We start from the raw sequence: 22,217 nt of genomic DNA on the forward strand, positions 1-22,217 counted from the left end.
AGTCATCATAATCAACGGTGGTAGTGTTCGGCTTCATCATTTTCAACCATTTTAAATCATTATCACTAGCAGGTTTACTGGTATAATCACTAATGAAAGAAATTGATACGTTTTTAACTTCAGTAGGAAATTTAATTAATAAAACTCCATGTAGTATAGTGTAAAATATTGTCGAGTTCATAGTTGTGGTGTATGTATGCGAACGCGGCGACGACTGGTTAGATTTGAATTAAAACTTAAACTAAAATTATGAAAATAACGTTGCGAGATTTTATACATATTTTATCGCTATAAAAACCGCAAAGCAATATAGATAACATGTATGTATCATAAAGTTATATAGATTACATAAATAAATACTTATCTATTATTAATAATATTGTGGTGACCCCAAGCTAATGTATTAATATAATCAGAATCAATCCATCGCTTAGAGTCATAAGGTGATAGGACCAATTTATTCTGTAAAACGGTAAAAATGTCATGATTGAAACTTCTGAAGATGAGCTGTTTTTTAAATAAAACCGATTTCGTACTCAAACAATCTAAATAATTTTCAAAAGTGATTTTACGTTTAACAATAGCCTTTCTAACCCCTTTCGATTTTTTTGTAATACGTTCACCTGAAACACGATTCGCATACACCTTTGACCTTAAACCAACGAATTCCAGCATTATATTACCACAATTCTCATCTTTCATGAGTCCTAAAACAGCTTTATTTTGGAGCGGGATGTTAAACTGGTTATCTGGACTATAATTCGATGTGTCAAATTTATCTAAATTCAATTTAACCTCATTATAAATGTCATCTGTATAAATTTGAACGGTGAAGCTATCTGTATCCATATAGCATAACCGAATATCTTCACCATATTTCGGCTTTAAATAAGCGTAGTAGAAATCATACATTAATAATTTTGATAGCTCTAAAACGGTAAAACCTATGTATAGAGGTTTATCGTAAATTACGTGAAGCCGCTCCATCTCAATAGCTGAAAACGTTTTAGTGAAAATTTTTATACTTTTAAAATTTAACTTTGAAATTAAACTACGCGCTCCAAGTCGTGGTCGACCACGACCACCTGTATGAACATCATCCCAGCTAGTGACTAATTTTACATCAACTCGCTTATCAACGTTCTCCATTGTTTTCCCGAATACAGAATTATTCATCAATTTAAAAAAATCTTTCTCAAATGAATTGTTTGCCATCTGACGTAATTCTGTATTTTTGTTAATGTAAGACTTTAACCAAGCCGACTGCTTAAACGATAAAACTCTATTCACACTACTAACTTTAAGGCCATGAGCGACAGCTTGCTTTAAGTTTCTATAATGTATAATATAATTTTTCTTGCTTAATAAATTCGGGATTAAACGTCTATCACTTTCACATTTACCATTAGGTGGGATTATGTTTTCAGGTAGAAAAGGTAGATCGTTATGTAGATCGTGTAAATTTTTAGGGTATTCAACATCCACATCTAAAATATAGCCAAAATCAGAGCAATCGGATACATCATTAAAATTGAAATTTCGAATTTGGTTTTCATTTAACCACGTGAACTCACCAACAGGCATAGGTTGCGACATCGCCCACCCATACAAATTGTTGGCATCCCAATACATTAAAAAATTTGAGGGTAAATTAGTATCAAAATGTTCCATAAATTTATTATTAGCTCTGGCATGACGTAATGAACATTGAGAAATACCACCACGAATACCTTTTTTAATAAAGTGAACTTGATCTATATCCGTTAGTAATTCCAATTTAATTTTTGTAAATTTCAACATTGAATCCCACGAAAGACTAGGAGCGGTATAATAATTCGCAGGATCCAAACCGTATGTTCTAAAACAAACTTGCCGAAATTTTTCGAAAACATCAGCAAGTAAAAGAACATCCGACTTTAGATATAGATCCGAATAGTCTTTTAGAGTTTGACACATAAATGTTTCCCACACAGTTTGCGCGTGTAAATATTGTTCATCGGTTATAGCTTCTAAAGTGAGTTTATTGAAAAACGCATCTTTACAGGGTAGAACTGTATCATTAAGTTTATCAAAAGAGTTCATGTAATTATATGGAAATATTCCTTTTTTAGTTAATAATTTAAATTGATTGTTGTGTGGGAAAAATTTACGCACATTTTTAAAATCACAATTATCGAGAGTGCTGACTAAAGAATCTAATGAAGATGCCATAAATCTAAACGAATCCAGAAATTTTAGTTTCATAAAAACATCTTCAAACTGATTATTTTCCTTTTCAACTCTATCAACAAGCACCCTTTTACTAAAACTGATGTATCTCTCTTTATTGTTAGGTAATACATCAAGCCCATCACCAAGTTTAGCTATTTCTTTGATAAATAAATGGCAATCATAACCGCTAAAATTATGGAAAAATACTGGAACGAAATGTTGAAGTTTATAATTTAGATTACAGTTTGTATGAGCCGGCCCGCGATATCTGCCACTTATGTGACAGTGATCCCGCACCTTAGTTTGGTCTATTGTGAAAGGATTTTGACAAATGAAACAAAATTGTGCAATATCGAAATTATGTTGCTCTTCAGTCGTTAAAGGTAGCATAGGTTTTACGGTTTTAAAGTATTCGCTATAGATAAATTTAGTATCGTTAAGTAATTTTGTGATAAAAACTTGTGATGCATCAGGACCCGTGTAAGTTTCAAATTTATTATAACTATCATCCACTGTGGATACTATGTAATATGCGAAACTATAGGGTAAATGCATCTCAATTTTTTCGGTGAAAGATTGGGTTGAATTGGGTTCACAATGCTGGATCGGTAGTAAAAGAGCCTCAAAATCCGCATAAATCACAAACGGGCACATTTGAGTGAATTTATAGTTATTGAATTCTAAAATATTTTGCGGGGTTAATTGTCCAAAAAAATTTGGTGTTGGTTTTACATCTTTCGATGGTATGATGGTCATTTTATGGTTACAATCATTAAGTTGATGTACCTGCAGCTTATTAACGGATGGAAATCGTAATAAACAACCATCACATATGTAATTCGCATGTTCGTGGTTTGAAAGCCGACTAGAAATAAGTCGTGATAGGTTTTTTATTAAAACGAAATGACCTATACCGTTTTTAAATAAATATAGGAGATTAATATGTATATCCCGACGTCGTTTAGTAAAATAAATTGGTCCTTCCACCGTGCATCCACCATAATTATCTACAACTAATTCATAAACATTAATACTTAAATTATTCATTAATTCTATTTTAACTAAGTCCTTTAAATGAACTGGGAACATTATACCATTTAAATTAAGTACTGTGCTATAATGTGGATAGCTAGAAATCCGATCCTGAGTAAAATCGGTGGGATAGAGGGCCGCTGTCAAACACCACGCTAAACATGCATCATCATCATAGTTTTTAATATTGATACATGCATGTTTTTTAGCGATTTGCTCTGGAAGTCGGATGTATGATGACCCAGACAGCGGCTCATATTTATTGATATTAAGCAGAAGGTTGGATATAGCTAAGAAAGCCCAACCAGATCCACGCTCCTGAAACTCCTCACTCTGATTTAAAATATCACGAGTCATGTCATTGTACACCGCATCCAACTCCGTAGTAGGTGTAATAACTTTAAATTTTGAATTAAAATTTTTTTCCGAAACAAGCACACCCTCTAAGTTATCATCACCGTTTTCATCTGGATCGGATTTAATGAAAAATGCTAATAGTTCAATTTGAACTTTAATAGAATTAAATTTACCTATACTATCCATAATTAATCTAAATACAACATTACCACATTTCTTTAAGTATGATGGTATGTCATCATCGCGCGTTGCACCTTTCACTCTATAAACGGCGATGCGGTTTTTAAAACATGTAGCTATCATTTCCACATCGTTTTCACCATCAACCGGAGATACATGTTCAGCGCAAAGATGCGCTCGAAGTGTTGAAATTGATGGGAACATTTTAGCGCAGATTCCACATTCCTTAAACTTAGAGCTTGAAGAGGTTGTAGCCGCAACATCAACGACATCGGCAGCGGATGTTGAAGGTATAGGTCCAGGAACATCCACAGCGGATGTTGAAGGTGTAGGTCCCACATCCATCAAACCATGATTTACATTTTGCAAATGGCGTAAAAGATTTTTCTTTAAAGTGAATACTTGATTACAGAATTCGCATGAAAACATTGTACACTTTGTTATTGTAGGAACTAGTATTAAAGTGACGCATTAGGTCGCATAAGCCGGCTTTTATGTGTGTGTGTGGGGGGAGGTGTTATTGTCATCATGTGGTTTGCACGACATTTCCAAATATTGCATCACATAAAAGTTAATCTCACATATGTTTTCCGAACAAAATCGTCTAACTAAATCCAACTTATCCTTTGAAAACTTAGATGATGAGGAAGATGAGGTCATTATAAAATGTATATAATTTTTAAGATTTAAATTATCCAATATATTCAATTTGTATGAAATTAAAACCGTCTTGGATAAAATTTCACGCACATCTTCCAAGGTTAGCATTATTGGTATAAAATATCTATTTTTAGATCCCACATCATCAACATCATCACCATCTTCATGTTCATATGTTATGTGAATATAATTATCACCATCTACACCATCGTTAGCAGCAACTCTAAGAATTCCTTCAGCTAATGGGATTGTTTCATATGAAAAGTTTAAATTGAAGTGGATGAGCTTAAGCGTATTTATTAATATCATCCAATCATCCCTCAGCAATGTGATTAAATGATTTTGGGATTCAATTAATTTTGAGGTTAATTTTACACAGGTTATAAAACCTCTCGCAGCACTAATTCCAACTTTAATACAAAAATTTTCAGTGGAAAAGTCCGTCTCACCAATAAATTTATTTTCTTTCTCTATAGCAGCCTGAGACTGTTTCCACTGTTTATTCAGTGAGGTCCAGTAAGAGATTTCATCAGAAATTTTACAAATGCTGGTAGCATCCATTTCGCAAAGAGATTGAATGTAAACTAAATCGATTGATCGATGTTGACTCCTTTATATTTCATGTCAAACATTTTTTAATATTCAGCGGGAATTGGTAGTTTGTATGAAATGATCGCAGATAATACATATTTAAGTTGATCTAATAGAGATTTATAGGGGCAAGATATACCTAAAATAAATAAACTTTTATCTAAACTATCTGTAACTTCCTTTAAATATTCATCATAACGAATAATTTTATCTCCAACGATGAAATTCAATAAACCATCAGGTGTTTTGTATACTCCATTAAATTTCGTTGGCATCCCAGGAAATAGATCGACAACTGATGTAATAATTTTGTTTCTATTGTAAAATGACTCATCCACCCCAATCGCATAAATATCATCAAAAAATATATATGTTAATCCATAATTACTCGTTACAACACCTCTAACCTTAGATTGATCATTTAAACCTAAATCAGTTTCTGAAATTTTCCATTTATAGCGTATGGTTATACTAGCAATTTCAATTATATAGATTGTATCACGTATGATAAATATAAATTGACCGTTAGGACCTATCGAAACTACATAATCATCATCCTCTTTTAAAACCCCTCTTAAAGGACGTATCCAATCCACAATGTTTACAGGTTTAGACCAAATTGGTTTTTTTGTTTTTAGATCGATTAACCAAACCCATTGTTTATAGAATACATAAATTTGTTTATTGTAAATTAAAAATCCTGAAAACTTATTGTCCACATCACATACCTCCGCGTGTGCTAGATTCGACAATGTTGGTGTTGAAGATGTAGATGTTAGGGAATGTGTAATATAGGCGGGGGGTGTTGTATTTAACGTAGGTGTTGGATTAACAGTGGTGGTTACACTTTCTGTTGAATTTCCATATAATTGTTGTATATTATAAATATCTTCACGACTTAACGTGAAATTTTCAATATTTATGTTACCATAAATCGGATGCATCACCGAGTTGAGTCGTACATTATGATGTAATCCTAAGGCGTGCCCTATTTCATGCACCATAACTAGAAATAGGTTATGTTTACCTTCTATTGTGGTATTGGTTATATCCCAATCTTCATCTAAATCTACATGAATTTCAACTTTGGATTTTTTAATATGTGGATAGTATGCGTGAGCTAACACGCGCCCTTTACCATCTAAAGAACTCCGACAATATATCGTTGAATTTCGTATACACGTATGATTTTTCGATAGGAAACCTATTAAAATATTAGCGCCCGCAAACGTCCTTTCAAACTTTACGTTAATGTATTTAGACCAAACGTTAAAGGCTCTTTCCACCACGGTTGTAAAACCGGGATATGAAGATGTGTATACATTCCATCTAAGTGTTGATAGATTCCATCTTCGAGTCGTGATTGGTTTGGAACTTAAATTTTCGAATAAATCCACATTACCACATCTAGGCGTCCAAAGTAACTCCAAGGTGTCAAAATTTGCTTGTCCTGTGATTGGGAGATTAAAATATTTTTGGAAATTATTTATACCATCCCTCAACATTTCATTCTCAGTTTTATGCACGCTTATTTTACCAGTACCAGCATTAGCATCTTGTCTGATATAACCATACTTATCTAGAATATTATAAATTTCCACTTCATGCTCGGTTAGCAACCCCGTGATATGTCTTAACATATACATCCAAAGAATCAACAATAATACCTTCATATTTAAAATTTTTTTCCACGTCTACACTGTGTGAGAGTTAGTGAGTAAATGATTAAATATCAAGAGGTTATCGATTTATATAATTATTATGGATAAAATAAAAAAATAGTTTCCAATAAAAAAGTAATATTTATTTATTTACATAGAATTTACCAATATATACATCTTTAGAACGAACGATTAACAGAATACATCTCTAGAGCGGGTACTACACAAACATTTTTTAAAATTAACACAATATCTAGAGCGAACGATTAACAGCATACATCTCTAGAGCGGGTACTACACAAAAATTTTTTTAAAATAAACACATTGTTTTGAGAACAGATTGCTGGGGCACTAATGTGGAACCAGCACGGAGTGATGGTTAAATTTAATTTATTGGTACTGTCTTCATCAAATTCGACTCCAATATCGGTTATAATACATCTACCAGCGCGCGCTTCCAAAAAATGGGCTTTTTGATTACCCTTAACGTAAATTTGATTATAATTGGATAATAAATCATCAATTATATTTAAACCATCTGATTGTTCCATCCATCCATCGTTGTACGATAATTTATGGTGATTACGCTCTAAATATCTCACCGATCGCTGATCTTGTGTAGATAACCTCTGGTATGGTATGTCAGACTTCAAGTTTAGATGCACCACATAATCACTAGTGAGATCAAGAAGTGTAAACTCTTTTACCATAAAGTCTGAATTAATATGAAAACCTTGAAGGTCTGCGATCGCTCTTTTGAACATCTTGATGTAAACTAGCATGCGGTAAGTAAGCGCACTTTAATTTATAATGATAGATACCTCCCCACTTAAAGGTTTATATGCATACATGGATTCTTGTATCAAGAGACAGTAAGCCTTCGTATCAGGCGGAAAATCCATATCGCTTTGAATTTCAATACGTACTTCACATGAAGTAGATGGCGCTGCTTCTTCATCATTATTTTTTGTAGTATCAACAACAAACAACGATCTCTCTTTAAAGCTTTTGAAATCCATAAGCGGCTGTTTTCGCGAAGATTCCCAAATGTAGGGTTGAAACTCGGTGTACATTTTATATAATTCCACATAATTTTCCTTTGCGAAGTTTAAATTCATAGATTCGAACGGATAACAGTATGAGTTAAGATATACTTTAAGATCAACGATGTTTAAGTGATCGAAGAAAGTGCAGTCGGAAGCGACGTGATCTTTTCTCTTAGTTTGAAACCCAACTATAACGTATTGAGGTCGACCCCTGTTGGACGTTGATGTGACCGACCATATCTCCTTATTACCTTTTCGCATTGATGGTAGCTCGTAAAAGGACCATTTACGAAATGGTACTAGAATATTTGAATTTTTATTTAAACCATCTAAAAGCTTCATTTTTATCGTTGGGCTAGGATAGACATGTTTTGCTAACAATGTAACCGTTTTTATAGCAAACTTTGCACTACTAGGTTTTGCTTTGACGTTTGATGTGGCTTTGTAGCAATTAGAGTCCGTCCGACTTCTAACAAATCTGAATTTAAAACGTCCTCGCATAATGTGATTATAATCTCGGAATAGACCGAATATATGACTAAGTGGTATTTGAAACATGAAATTGTTGTTTGCATCCACCGTTGGTAGATCTCCTTCAGGCGGCCATTTTAAACCAGCGATTTCTAAAGTTTTACACTCCACATCGTTTAATTGGAGTAGAGTTCGAATGAGTGATGTTAAACCTGGCTCTCGAACCCGCTCAATTTCCGTTCCATTATGCTCAAATGCGATGTATTCAAATAGAAAAGTTGGTAGGTTATGTGTTAATTGAATAACATCATTAGCAGGATCACCTAAAGTTTTTGTAAAATTACCTTCGATGCGTAGATAGCTTTCAAAAAATGAAAATAGGACGTCTTCTTGGTTCAACTCGATGATAAATACATCATTGTTTTCAAAAGAATTTGTAGATGGATGATAGCTATGCACTTCCTCTCTAGCTATGGAATTATCCGTGATAGGTTCGCGGTATATATTTAATTTTTTTGTTGACATGATAACCCAGTTTCTCGAGGAAACGTCGGTTGTCCGCTCGCAATGATGTCTTTTTGTATACTGCTCTAGAACCCTTCTTTCCAATCGAGTTATAACGTTTTTTTGTAGTCGAAGGATGTTGATGTCGTTGAGGATCGCTGCTGCTGCCTTCCGTCAAAAATATTAATCCCATTATATTGTACGTTTCAATTCTAACCTAACAACTATTTCTTCACCTCGAAAATTAACCAAATTACCACGCTGATCGAGCAATCTAATTGTGATGTTCGATATCGCGTTGTCTGAATTGATTGGTAAATAGATGGGGTTCCTAGGTTCAATATTTATACTGAAACCAGGATCCACCGTTGGAGCAAATTCGTATAAAGTATGTGATAGCTTGCTGTTGTAGTATGACCCAGAAATTATATTACACTCCACTCTAATGGTTGTTACGCGAATTATGTTGACTGGGAGATCGGAGTAGTGTTTTATACCTGCAGGTAGAGTTCTACCCTCGGAAAACCCCAATACCGAAGCTAACGTATTAGGCTTAGAAAAATCAACCCCAAAATAATCGCTCTTTAATTCGCACTTTAAGGTATTATTATTAGCTTTGAGGGTGAAATACTTATTAGGATCGTCAACGGTATCATCTAAACCAACAATTCGTAGAATCTCTTTTTGTAAATATTTCTCGATATCAGTAATTTCGTAAGAACCTGTAGGAATTGTGATAACATTTATTGCTGGTCCCACGTCTATAATCGCTTGTCGAGCGGAATTTATCGCGTTTTCTTCAGTAAAATAAAATATATTGTTAACTCCTTCTTCAATATTAGGTATACTATTGTAGGTGTGGAATCCAATAAGCCCCAAAGAGTAGTTTAATTTAGGATTCAAATCTATTAGTGGATAATAATCTTCAGAAATTTCGCTTTTTCTACCAACCAGTGTGAACGTTTGAGACATTTTTAATCAAATGATGAGTTTTCGGTGTTTAACAGGAAATTTATACATAAATGTCCACAGTTAAAGGGGTTCTCTTTTTGAAAATTTTCATGATTGTACACAATTCGACAATTTTTCAAATAATTCAGTAGTTCAAAGGGAGGTTTAAGATCGCCATAGCTGTCGAAGTACAACGCTTGATTACCATTCTTTTTATAGGCTACCCAATGGGTTCCGCGACCGTTTCGATCATCTAAATTTATAACTGCTGATTCCTTATATTTAGGACCGCTCTTAGGTAATTCATTCCGCATAAATACACCGCGAAAATTTGAAATTTTTAGAGCTTTAACGAATTGAATTATATCAAGATTTGTTAGAGGTCTGTTGGGTAGCCTATCTACAAGTTTTTTTGTTTCTTTTTTTTACTTAAATATAAACCCAATCCTTTTTTATATTTCTTGATGTAGAGACCATTACCCGATTTACCTATTGCGATAGCTTCCATCTGTTTATTATGCCGTTCAGCCTCTTCTAATTTCTCTTTAGCCTCCTGCCCACTCTTTATAGCCCGATACACTCCTGCCGTACCACCGGATAATGCTCCGAGGGCTGAAAGCCCAGCAAATATGGCAGGTAAAATTGGAAGAATACCTCCCCTTTTAATCGGTAACGGTATTGCTCGAGGGATTTTTATTTTTTTCCTACCACCAACAGTTTTCACGGCTATACGAGCGCTCTTTAGCGCTAATTGAGCTGCTTCCCGTAAATTATCAGTAGATTTTGGTAGATCTTTAACTATGCGGTTTACAAGCGTGCGTTTAAATGCTAGCGGTTTATTAGATTTATATTTTAAAGCTCCTCCTTTTTCTACTCCTCGAATTATATTTTCTTTTTCACATCGTTTTTTTTTCTTCGAAATTTTTCTTTTTAAGACGCCCGTTGACGGCGGTTTTGGTTTAGTTTGACGACGACTCCGCCTTTTATGGCCGAGGCCTAATTTTCGTTTTGCTTTCATAACGTTTGTAACCATCCAAGCTGATGCCTTTTCACCAAACGTTGAGTCTTTAGCCTTAACTCTTTCCCAAGCGTTTTCCTCCAAACGCTTATCGGCTTCGTGACGTCGATCTAAAGTATTACTATTAGAATACGCTATATCGTGTTCTCTACAAGCACGATCTAGCGGGTTAATACCAGTATCCCCACGTGCTAGACGCTTCTTTAATTTTGTGCCCGGTCCACAAAATTGATAGCCTGGAACGTGTAACTCGATTGGTAGTTTGTTGATAAGCGTATTAAAACCACCTCCTCCTCCTAACGTTGTAGGTGATGATATGATGCTGTTATCACGTATGAACATCACATTGAAATGGTGGTATTTTAAAGTTTCCAACAAATATATAGTTGATGTGGGGTGTGTTTCATATTTAGTAGCATAATGCGCATTGTAAAGCATCCATCGCTGTCTATGTCATCCATCGATCTAGATCGGCTGGTGATGACTCAATCTACATCCGATCGACGTCAACGTCATGGTGAGCTCATGCCGAATAGTTTGCGGGCGATAGTATGCGGTCCAAGCGGATGTGGGAAAACAAATTTAATGCTAAATCTTATTTTCGATATAAATGGTTTAAAATTTGAAAACATTTACATCTATTCTAAATCACTACATCAACCGAAATATGAATTGTTAGAAAAGGTTTTAAAACGGCTACCAGATGTGGGGCTTTATCGCTTTGCAGATAATGAATCAGTTGTCGATCCAGCTGAAGCTAAAGAGAACTCAATCTTTATATTTGATGACGTAGCGTGTGATAAACAAGACAGGATTCGAGCGTTTTTTTGTATGGGTAGACATAAAAACATTGATTCATTTTATCTTACACAAACTTATACGAGAATACCTAAACATTTAATTAGGGATAACGCTAATGTTTTAATGTTATTCAAACAGGATGAGCTTAATTTGAAACATGTATATGATGAACACGTTAACACCGATATGAAATTTGATGTTTTCAAAGAGGTTTGCATTCGGTGTTGGAATGATGGTGGGCCGTACACACCGATGATTATTATGAAGGATTTTGAAATTAAAAATGGTAGATACCGTATGGGAATGGATAAATTTCTCCACCTAGACTAAATTTAATTATTCATACATAGGTTTTCACAATGTAAACATGTCACCATCACATAATCGATCTAATAATAATAAGGATGTTATGAAATCAATGCGTGAAAGAGATAAAGCTATAATTAGTATAACGAATAATATTAAGAAAAAGTATCTGGCTCTTAAACTCGGTCGTGATAGAGATGATAAACTCATCGCTAAACTTCATCAACCGTTGCTTGAACCGCTGAAGGACATCACTAATAAATTAAACGATGGAAATAAAGCTACACATTTCCATCACCACTACCCACCACCACCACCGATAGGGTTAAAACCTGATGATGAGGGAATCGAAGAATTTAAAACCCCCACCTTGTCCGGAGTTAGTGTGAAAAAAAGGAAATTACTACTAACACCTGAATCGAAAGTAAAGTCTGATGAGACCTCAATTGAAAATTTACCGCTCCAAATTCAGCAATATTATCTTAAAAGGGGGATTATTGATGATAGGATGGGTATACGGCGCTCCTCTGGCGATAACGGATGGAAGATTGGATCGAAGGCAGTTCAATTTAAGCCATCCCATATTATCATAGGTGGTGAAAAACAATTTCAAGCTACCCCCGGTCTATATGAGCTCATACAATTAAAGGAACCTAAACACTACACAGATGATGATTTAAAACAATATAAAGCGATTTTACAATATACCAGCGCGCATAGACATAATTATGAGTATGATGGTTATATTACGGGAAATAGATCATCCAAGTATGTTAAAATAATTAAACCCCTATTTAACGTGGGGGATGGAGAGGGGCGAGGAATTTCGGATAAATTTCTAGAAGTTAACAGTAAATCCATTCAGTATAAATACTGGGATGATGTTAATGAATTGGTAGATCGTTTGAGATTGTTGCATGCATCACAAGTGGCTGGTAATAATTCACATATCAATGAAATTACTTCAATTATAGAGGAATTGAAAGAAAGCAACATTATTTCCTAATGCACTCAGCCGTTGTTAGTATTGATAAATTTGGTCGCACTTCATGGAGTAAATCAGATGGTGGCGATGAAGGTGGTAGATTTGCATTTCAACGAAACATCGGATTCTCTTTGACCGCCGATGGTGATTATGATGTTCAGGGTCGAAAATTATCAAACGTTAAGCGACCTGAAGCCGCTGATGATTGTGCTATAAAACAAAACGTGGATGAAATGGATAAAGAATGGGGTGTTAAGTTTTTAGAAACAACAAAATTATTTATTGATACTAAAAATGAATTTACTAAACACTGTAAAGATTTAGAAGATAATCTCATAATGTATGTTAGAAAACAAATAACGGATATAGAGAATAAAACAGAGCATAAAATAGACTATACTAATAGGAAACTTAAACAATATGCGGATGAAACTTGTAAGAATAAAATCTTAAAGGAAGTTGCTGATAAAATAATTGATACTAATAAGAAACTTAAACAATATGTAGATGAAACTTATATGAAATATAAGGATGAAATCTTGAAGGAAATTGATAAAGCTAAAGCGGAAATTACTTTAGATCATCGCTCAAACTTCGTTAATTTGAAAAATCTCACCGAAACCTCTATAAATAACTGTGCAAACGAAATCATAAACATTAAAAAGCAAATTACTGATCATAAAACATACATTGATAAGTCATCTGCGACGATAAACAATCTTAGCGCTGAAATTCCAAACCTTAAAACTAAAATTGATGAAAATAAGGTGGAGGTAGATAAGGAATTCATATATTTCAACGGTACTTTGTTTGATATTGTAAACTCAGTTAAAACATCCAACGAGAATATTCGAAATAGCATTACGGATGTTCAGAAGCGAATTGATTCCCTAGATGCGGATCTAAAATCACGTATTGATAAACTGGATAGTAGAATCCCTTGAATTGAAGAAGAATAATACCATCAATGGCTAAAGTATCCAAAGCAAAGGAGACCATAGTTGAAGAACTACATCGTCCGACTAGACGTATATTTCCTCGACGAAGAACTATACTAAAGGGGATCGATGATCTATGGCAAGCTGATCTTATTGAAATGATTGAGTTCGCTAAAGTTAATTCCGGAAATAAATACATTCTAGTTGTTATCGATTGTTTTTCAAAATACCTATGGACTCGACCGCTAAAAACCAAATCAGCCACGGATGTTACTCACGCGTTACGCACAATCTTATCTGAAAACGGACATCGCACGCCTCGCAACCTACAAACGGACAACGGTAAAGAATTCTACAATAATCAATTTAAAAAATTGATGGAAGAATTTAACATTAACCATTATTCTACGTTCAGCGTTATGAAAGCTTCGATGGCTGAACGTGTTATTAGAACTATAAAACAAAAATTGTATAAATTGTTTAGTCTTTACGGAAATCATATATGGCTGCAAACTTTAAAAGATGTAACATTAAAATACAACAACACAAAACATAGTACCACAAGGTTAGCACCAGCTCAAATTAATTCGAAATCCGTTGAAAACGAACTACTTAAAACGGTGTACAACCACATTAAGATTGCCGGTAAAGGAAAATTTAAAATTGGCGACGTCGTTCGAATTAGTAAATATAAACATGTTTTCGATAAAGGCTACTTACCCAACTGGACTACTGAATTATTTAAAATTGTTAAAGTGCAAATTACAAATCCTGTAACCTATATATTGGAAGATATCAACGGGCAGCCGATTAAAGGCGCGTTTTATGAATTTGAACTTCAAAAATCTAGACAATCGGATGCATATCTTGTTGAGAAAGTGTTAAAACGTAAAAAGAATATGCTATATGTAAAATGGCTAGGTTTTGATTCAACACATAATAGTTGGATATCTAAAGATAATATTGTTTAATTTTTAAGTTTTATAAATTATAATTTTTTAAAAAATCTACAAGGACAATTTTATTTTATAAACAAATTGATATTAACAACCATAGAAACCGAGTTTTCCGGAGATAATTAAAATGATTCATATTCAAACCAAATCTTCCTGTTTTCGTTAATTTTTTTAGATATCATCTCTCGGTATAAATAGCGTGTCTTATGTTTTTACAGTTAGTTTAAAGAAGGTTTTTAGTGCAATATGAACAATAACAATAACAACGCAAATGAATATGCGGCAATCCCCTGGGATCTAATCCGGGGGATTTGTGAATTACATCATCCAAATGTAAGTTATACCTATACTAGAATTAATTTTTCAATATGTAATATTAATTTTTTAGCCCATTATGATTGTAACAACTAATGGCGGTTTGGAGGACTCGCTCGTGCAGGGGGGGCGCATAGTTTATAGCTATGTGACCCCCACAGATTTTTTAATAATTTCTGAGAGCGAGGTCGTGCCATCTCATTTTTTTATACTCTGTAAGTATTTTTTCTTTTTACTTTAATTTTGTATTAATTTTTTATACTTTTATTTATAGTCGGAGGAGTAATTTTACCACCGCCACCGCTTATCCCATTAGATATGGTCGATTTAACCGGTGAAGGTAATGATGACTTAGTTGGTTTTTTACTTTTTAATTAATTTTATTTTTACAGAGGAATTGATCGATCTAACGACGGGTGCCGGTGGTGGTGTAGGCGCTGTTAATTCTGTGGTAATAGAAATAGACATTACCACAGATAACGATTCAGCGGTAATTGATATATTTTTATTTTATATTCAGTTGGCTTTTATACTTTTATTTCATTTTATTTATAGCCGGAAGAGTAATTTTTGCTGCCGCTTATCCCATTAGATATGGTTGACGTAACCACTAAAGGTGATGATGACTTAGTTTTTTACTTTTTAATTAATTTTATTTTTTTATAGAGGAAGTAATCAAACGCTGTTAATTCTGCGGTGCAGTATAGCTATGGGCGTTCTGGACCAAAATCCCATAAGATTTAACATTGGGGGTCCGAAATCACATTTTATCCCCACCATTATCTGTTGAAGGCAATGATGATGTAGTTGGTTTTTTACTTTTTAATTAATTTTATATTTTTTACAGGTGGAGTTATGGTATCGCCACTGGTGTTGGTAATGATGACCATGTGATCGTTATCGCTGACTCCATGAGCGCATCACATTTAGTATTTTATAAAATCTTTAATTTGTTATGTTTGATTACAGTATTGTATTGTATAAAATTAAATGAATATATATAAGAAATTAATTAATATATTTTATTTAACTTATTTTATTTAACATGTTTTATTTACATTTCATTGAATATCCTATGTACATGTGATGAGCATTCCGTTTTTAATAGCAACCTGAAGTTGGGGCGTCTTAAACAAAAGTTACACCAATTTCCAAACTCTAGAATAGTATCACCACACTCTTCTGTTGAAACTATTTCATGATCGATTTTACATTCTTCATATGCTACTACGAACAGCCGTTCCGCAAAAAAATCTTTGAAACCTCTAACATATATGTTATAGCGCCTTATACAATCATGACACACCCCACCATGCGTTGTTTTATAATAGCACCACCACATACATATCTGCTGATTATCTTCAAAGATTGCATCACTTTGAAATTTTTATAAAAATTAGCATCCGTTGTTTATTCATTAATTTGCTCCTACCTACCTATAACTACTGAAATGGAATGATAGCGCTTTTATACACCGATGATTCATTTCATAATTAAACGTTTCCCGTTCGATACATAGCATTTCATAATTTATATTGTGATCATATGCACCCACCATCTCATCCCAATTATCTTCAACCCAGGTGTTCCATAGCGCTAATACTAACCCCCAGGGTAAATACAAATGTAGTCTTAAAATTCCCACTCTGTTATTTACACTTAAATTTATACGTTTTAATGCTATGTCGCGTAAAGACACTGGTTGGAATTTATATGAACTCATTTTTACTAATATTAAAAAATTACTATCATACATCCTTACTTATATATGTCCGTCCCACACCACATCCGTTATCCCTTGCAAATGAAATGTTTAAATACATAAAATTCTGAAATTAATTAATCAGTTACATATTTAACTTCTAAAAGAAAACATGTATAAAATGATGTCTCAGGAAGAATTTAGATGCGCATTGAAGGTGTTTTTAAACGATATTATTCTACATGCTGAAAACTCTGAAATCGAGTTGAAACTATTAAATTTAGAAGACCTGGACACTGAATTATTTGAAAATGTTGAGTTCATTATGTATTGTGATTATTTATCGATAAACTGGAAAATCTATCGGAATGGAAATACGTTCTATGCTGGAAATAGTGATGTATTTGAATTTCATAATAAATTTAAAAGTTTTTTAAAAGAAAAAGGACACTTTATTGAAAATGAAAACGCTAAATTAATCATTATGGATAATGCTTTATCTTTCAATAATAATATCGAACATGTGGAATTTTGCTACTTTGATTATGCTGTTTGGAGTTTATATCATAAAAATAATGTGATTTTTGCTGTATTTATAAGATATTAAATAGATTTATTATACATGTTATATTTAAATTTCCCATTTTTGATTTCGCATACATCCTGTTTTTGTGACCATGACTTCCCGGAAATCCCCCCTATTTCTTCTTTCATGTAACCATCCTGTTTTTCATAAAAGATATAATTATCTTTATGGTCCACCGCAACTTCCCGGAAACCCCCTCTATTTCTTCTTTCGTGTCAACATCCTGTTGTTCATAAAAGAGATAGTCATCTTTATGGTCTACCACAACTTCCCGGAAATCCCCCCCTATTTCTTCTTTCATGCAAACATCCTGTTTTTCATAAAAGACATAATTATCTTCATGGTCTACCGCAACTTCCCGGAAATCCCCCCCTATTTCTTCTCTCATGTAAACATCCTGTTTTTCATAACAGACATAATTATCTTTATGGTCTACCGCAACTTCCCGGAAACCCACCCTATTTCTTCTGATGCGTCAACATCCTGTTGTTCATAAAAGAGATAGTTATCTTTATGGTCTACCACAACTTCCCGGAAATCCCCCCTATTTTTTCTTCTCAACCAATGAAAGTTCTGTAAACATCCTGTTTTTTATTTCTAGATAATTCGAAATGACGTGAAATTTAGGTATATAAGACGGCTTTTAATTATGAGTATTCTAGTTAAAGTCAAAACTGCTATACCAAGTATGTCACTATCGCATTTAAATAAGTTGGGGCTCTGTGAATTCCCACAGAAGAAGAAATTGGTTGATTTGGGCTTGAAAATTCCTCATCCTATAAAACAAGCAAAACGTGTGACAACGTTGAAATGGCCATCAGTTGTTCTCGAATTAGAGGATGGTTTTTCGGTGTTTTTGCCGAAACGGATGGCTGAGGAGATGACTGATGAAGACATCCAGTCGCTAAGTTCAATGTGCATCATCTATGAAGGGGAGAAAGAAGTTGGGCAAGTCAACAATGCGCACCTTATATCGTTTTGTGAAAAATCTCCCCAACCAAATTAAGTTAACATAATGTATATACTATTTTTTTAGCAATAAAATTACATTTATACGTTAATATTCTTTTTATTTCAAACATATTAAATTTACATTATTTTTATTTCAATCCTATAATCTCATACTATGTTGCTCTACTACACCATCCTCAATTCTGATATGTTCCTAGATATGTTTCACAATTAACACAATAATGATCAATGTTCATACACGTGTCCATTAAGTATGGTATCCAAATACAAGGCCAGCATCTATAATTTAAATATTTATTAAATTTAAAAATCTCTTTATACTATAATTTATTTACCCAAACAAACATAATATTAAACTGAATGTGTGAGTTCTTGTTGTTATTTTAGATTTAATCCTAGTTTTACCTTCTTGCCCACAATGCGAGCATACGATATTTTGACTTTCTGTTCCGTAAGCTATGTGTGACATGTCTGCTCACTTGCTGTTCGCTTAATTCGTTTTAATTTAACCCATCAACACCACCCCACCGCTAGGTGCCTGCATGCACTCGCGGGCCGGAAGGTGCTTCACCCCCACCACAACAGAAACCTACATTACTCACACCGCCGACACTCTCCAACAGATGGCCTTCACCCCCACCACAACAGAAACCTACATTACCCACACCGCCGACACTCTCCAAAAGATAGGCTTCACCCCCACCACAACAGAAACCTACATTACCCACACCGCCGACACTCTCCAACAGATGGCGCACTCCATGACGTCATACATTACGTCACACACTTATCTCTGACGTCACACGTGACGTGGGAGCCATTTCCGCTCCAGAACCGGCATTACTATACTACTCACATTAAATAATTGAAACTGCACAATCAATACAATCGAATCAATTGTTCGAAAATCATCTAAATTAAGTTTTATTGTAATAATATTATTATTTAATATTTTTTCTGTATTTATATTTTAATAGTTATCACCATAAAATTGATTTAAATTAGGAACAATTTTTATTTGTTTTCCAAAAATCATTTTTTAATAAAACATAATACATTAAATAATTTATTATGCTATTTTCGATAATTTAATCGAATATTTAGCTGGTTTCTATTACAATAAACCTATTTAAAAATCCCGTAGTGGCAAATTCTAAATTACTCCTTCTCTACCTGCTTTGGCCGTCATGATTACTCCGGCCCTTTAGCCTTGCGCCGGGTTTCAAAGTAAACCAACCCGACCGTCCCCGACTCCGAGCTAGCCATCCTTTTTTAATTTTCATTTAAAAAGATCACGAGTGTACTACTAGATCTGTTCTCTTACCCAATTTCCTAATTTTATAATTTACCGGGCTCTTTTGTTTTAAAATTCTAAAAGGTGCTTCCCACGGTTTTGATAATTTTTTACTGATACCTTGTTTCGCTATTGAATTATACAAGTATACCAAATCACCAATTTTAAAACATTTTTCTTTAGAGTTTTTATTAAATTGTTTATGAACTTTATCTGTGTTTTTTTCTAAATGATTTCGAACTTGATTGAAAACAATACATAATTTTGAAATTAGTTCTGAAGCATAATTTTGGTCTGAATCATAAAATATCTTGTGTGGTTTGATGAAGTCATCTAATGTAAGCCATACACGCTACGATCTACTGGAGAGGTCATCTGTGCAGGTATGCCTGCGCAGGTCAACCAAACATTGGTAGCGTGTATGGGGACGTTCCGGTGTACCGGAGCGGTCTTCAGTTCTTTTTGCGATGGCATCGAATGAGGACGATGACGCGCTGGCATTGCTAGGCCTTGCTTTAATTTTGAAGATAAAAGATACAAAAACAGTGAAAAGGAAGCGAAAAAAGTGGTGTAAGCATTGGTTATTGAAAAGGAAAACATATAGTCATGTTAATTTATTGAATGAATTAAAATTTGAACAGGAAGATTTTAAAAACTATTTCCGACTGGATGAGAAAACATACCTTAAATTACTTGAAATGGTTACTCCTATTATAAAAAAAGAAGACACAGTTATGAGAAATAGTATTTCTGCGCACGAAAGATTATCAGTTACATTGAGATTTCTCGCAACTGGCAGAAGTTATGATGACCTTAAATTTTCAGCAATTATTTCGCCTCAGGCGCTTGGAAAAATTATTCCTGAAACATGTGAGGCCTTGTATAAAGTTCTTAGAAGAGATTATTTGAAGGTAAGTCATTAAAACACTGTTATATTACAGATAATATTTATAGAAAAAAATACCATTTTAATCATTAAAGTACAAAACTGTCGCGTACAAATTATGCATTATCAACATTGAAATTATTTAGGAATGTCGCTGCCGAATCTGGAATCGATAAAACTACCTCTGTTTCACCGGGCTGATTTCCCGGAATTGTAGGTGTTCGCATTTGTGTAGAGTAGGGATTGCATTGGGAACTGTTGAGTAGATGGCTAGTTTGAAATGATTGAGAAAGATACTCTGAATTTTGACTGGTGAGAAATGGAAGGCAGGGTGCGCTAGGACTTCCGGAAGAAACAAAACTTACAGGGGTATATGCCCTATTGGAATTAGGAGAGGATTGATATACATATGTCGATACTTATTGTATAAATGATAAATCTGTTATTTTTATATTACAGTTTCCTACATCTGAAGAAGAGTGGAAAGAAATAGCAAAGATGTATGAAGAACGATGGAACTTTCCTCATTGTCTTGGTGCAATAGATGGAAAGCACATAGCGATTGTTCCACCGGCTAATAGTGGATCGTATTTTTATAATTATAAAGGGCAACATAGTGTGGTTCTTATGGCAATTGTTAATGCAAAATATCAATTTGTGTACATAAACATTGGCATGAATGGTAGAATATCCGATGGAGGGGTTCTACAAAACACAAAATTTTTTGAAAAATTAGAAAATAGTGATTTACATATTCCAAGCAGTGAATTGTTAACAGGAAGTAATCGAAATTTACCATATGTATTTGTGGCAGATGACGCGTTCCCATTACGCCCCGATATGATAAAACCGTTTCGGCAGGCAGACTTAACATCGCGAGAAAGAAAAATTCTGAATTACAGATTATCTCGCGCGAGGCGCACTGTTGAAAACACTTTCGGAATAATGGCATCACGATTTCGGATATTTTATACTCATATAAATTTAGAACCCGAAAATATCGATAAAGTAGTGAAAGCTTCTTGTGTATTACATAACTTTTTAATTGAACACTCAAAAAAGTCTTATGCACCTCAAAAATGTTTTTATTGAGAAAACTTTGAAAACGGGACTATAATTTCTGAAGGATACAATGCACAAAATAGTACCATGGAAAACTTGGAAAGAAGAAACCCAGGAAATACTTTGAACAACGCGAAGATAGTCCGAAACAATTTTATGAATTATTTCAATCAGGAGGGAAGGGTACCATGGCAAAATGATCATGTAAATTAAAAAATTATACTAAACAGGCGGAGTAGGTAGTTCTAAATACATAGTTATTAGTGATGTACCGGATCGTTAAAAATGTATATCCGCGGATACGGATACGGATCTTTATTTTCGATGATGCGGATTTCCGGAATATCACTAATAGTTATATTATAAGCTTTGGTGAAATTTAGAATGACGGTAAATACAAAATAATTGTTCTATGTATTCAACTTAATAAAAAATTATACTACAAAGTATGAAATATTTTACTTACCTCACAACTATTTTCGTCATCACTATCTAAGTTGGATGAAGATTCCCTTGGAGTGCATTGATCATGAACGAAATTGAACAAATCATAGTACCACAGTTTAATACTGTACACATCATCAGCAGATGCCCCAGACTTTAAAGATTGGTCATATTTCTTCTTTTCCTTCCTAACATTGCTTCTTAAATTATTGATCTTTTTCACAACTACATCTTTGTTAGCATCTGGCTCAATTTCTCTAAATTTTTCTATGAGTAATTTTTAAGCAG

The 22,217-nt window shown here is 33.9% G+C and overlaps 6 protein-coding genes and 1 long non-coding RNA gene across 9 annotated transcripts; 2 read left to right on the forward strand and 5 right to left on the reverse strand.

The window, feature by feature from the left end:
- Window positions 1–360: 360 nt before the first annotated feature.
- Window positions 361–4,209, reverse strand: LOC139431396 (uncharacterized). Its single transcript, XM_071199056.1, has one exon. It carries the CDS (start codon window positions 4,207–4,209, stop codon window positions 361–363), a length of 3,849 nt encoding a protein of 1,282 aa, XP_071055157.1.
- Window positions 4,210–5,075: 866 nt separating this feature from the next.
- On the reverse strand, window positions 5,076–6,704 carry LOC139431398 (macrophage metalloelastase-like). Its single transcript, XM_071199057.1, has one exon. It carries the CDS (start codon window positions 6,702–6,704, stop codon window positions 5,076–5,078), a length of 1,629 nt encoding a protein of 542 aa, XP_071055158.1.
- A 109-nt stretch (window positions 6,705–6,813) lies between these two features.
- On the reverse strand, window positions 6,814–11,120 carry LOC139430950 (uncharacterized). Its single transcript, XM_071198465.1, has one exon. It carries the CDS (start codon window positions 11,118–11,120, stop codon window positions 10,065–10,067), a length of 1,056 nt encoding a protein of 351 aa, XP_071054566.1. The 3' UTR covers window positions 6,814–10,064.
- On the reverse strand, window positions 7,493–8,734 carry LOC139431399 (uncharacterized). Its single transcript, XM_071199058.1, has one exon. It carries the CDS (start codon window positions 8,732–8,734, stop codon window positions 7,493–7,495), a length of 1,242 nt encoding a protein of 413 aa, XP_071055159.1.
- A 3,679-nt stretch (window positions 11,121–14,799) lies between the features above and the next one.
- On the forward strand, window positions 14,800–15,995 carry LOC139430951 (uncharacterized). Of its 2 annotated transcripts, XM_071198467.1 has the most exons (6): window positions 14,804–15,001; window positions 15,057–15,198; window positions 15,258–15,323; window positions 15,376–15,473; window positions 15,539–15,599; window positions 15,650–15,995. In XM_071198467.1, the coding sequence occupies exons 1-5, from the start codon at window positions 14,915–14,917 to the stop codon at window positions 15,548–15,550; spliced, it is 405 nt and encodes a 134-aa protein (XP_071054568.1). In that variant the 5' UTR covers window positions 14,804–14,914; the 3' UTR covers window positions 15,551–15,599; window positions 15,650–15,995. The 2 variants fall into 2 exon arrangements, with proteins under 2 accessions (XP_071054567.1, XP_071054568.1); XM_071198466.1 differs by having other exon boundaries at window positions 14,800–15,001; window positions 15,376–15,995.
- LOC139430952 (uncharacterized) lies at window positions 15,985–19,099 on the reverse strand. Its single transcript, XR_011641311.1, has 2 exons — window positions 18,579–19,099; window positions 15,985–18,522 (listed from the first exon to the last, which is right to left on the reverse strand). It is a non-coding gene; the product is annotated as an uncharacterized lncRNA (long non-coding RNA).
- A 163-nt stretch (window positions 19,100–19,262) lies between these two features.
- LOC139428877 (uncharacterized) lies at window positions 19,263–21,888 on the forward strand. Of its 2 annotated transcripts, none has more exons than XR_011641495.1 (2): window positions 19,263–20,448; window positions 20,570–21,888. XR_011641495.1 is itself a non-coding variant. In XM_071198820.1 (2 exons), exons 1-2 carry the CDS (start codon window positions 20,005–20,007, stop codon window positions 21,513–21,515), a joined length of 1,077 nt encoding a protein of 358 aa, XP_071054921.1. In that variant the 5' UTR covers window positions 19,263–20,004; the 3' UTR covers window positions 21,516–21,888. The 2 variants fall into 2 exon arrangements, 1 of the variants encoding a protein (XP_071054921.1); XM_071198820.1 differs by having other exon boundaries at window positions 20,883–21,888.
- Window positions 21,889–22,217: the final 329 nt, after the last annotated feature.

Source organism: Onthophagus taurus, chromosome 8 (assembly GCF_036711975.1).
Source record: "Onthophagus taurus isolate NC chromosome 8, IU_Otau_3.0, whole genome shotgun sequence".
NCBI lineage: Eukaryota > Metazoa > Arthropoda > Insecta > Coleoptera > Scarabaeidae > Onthophagus > Onthophagus taurus.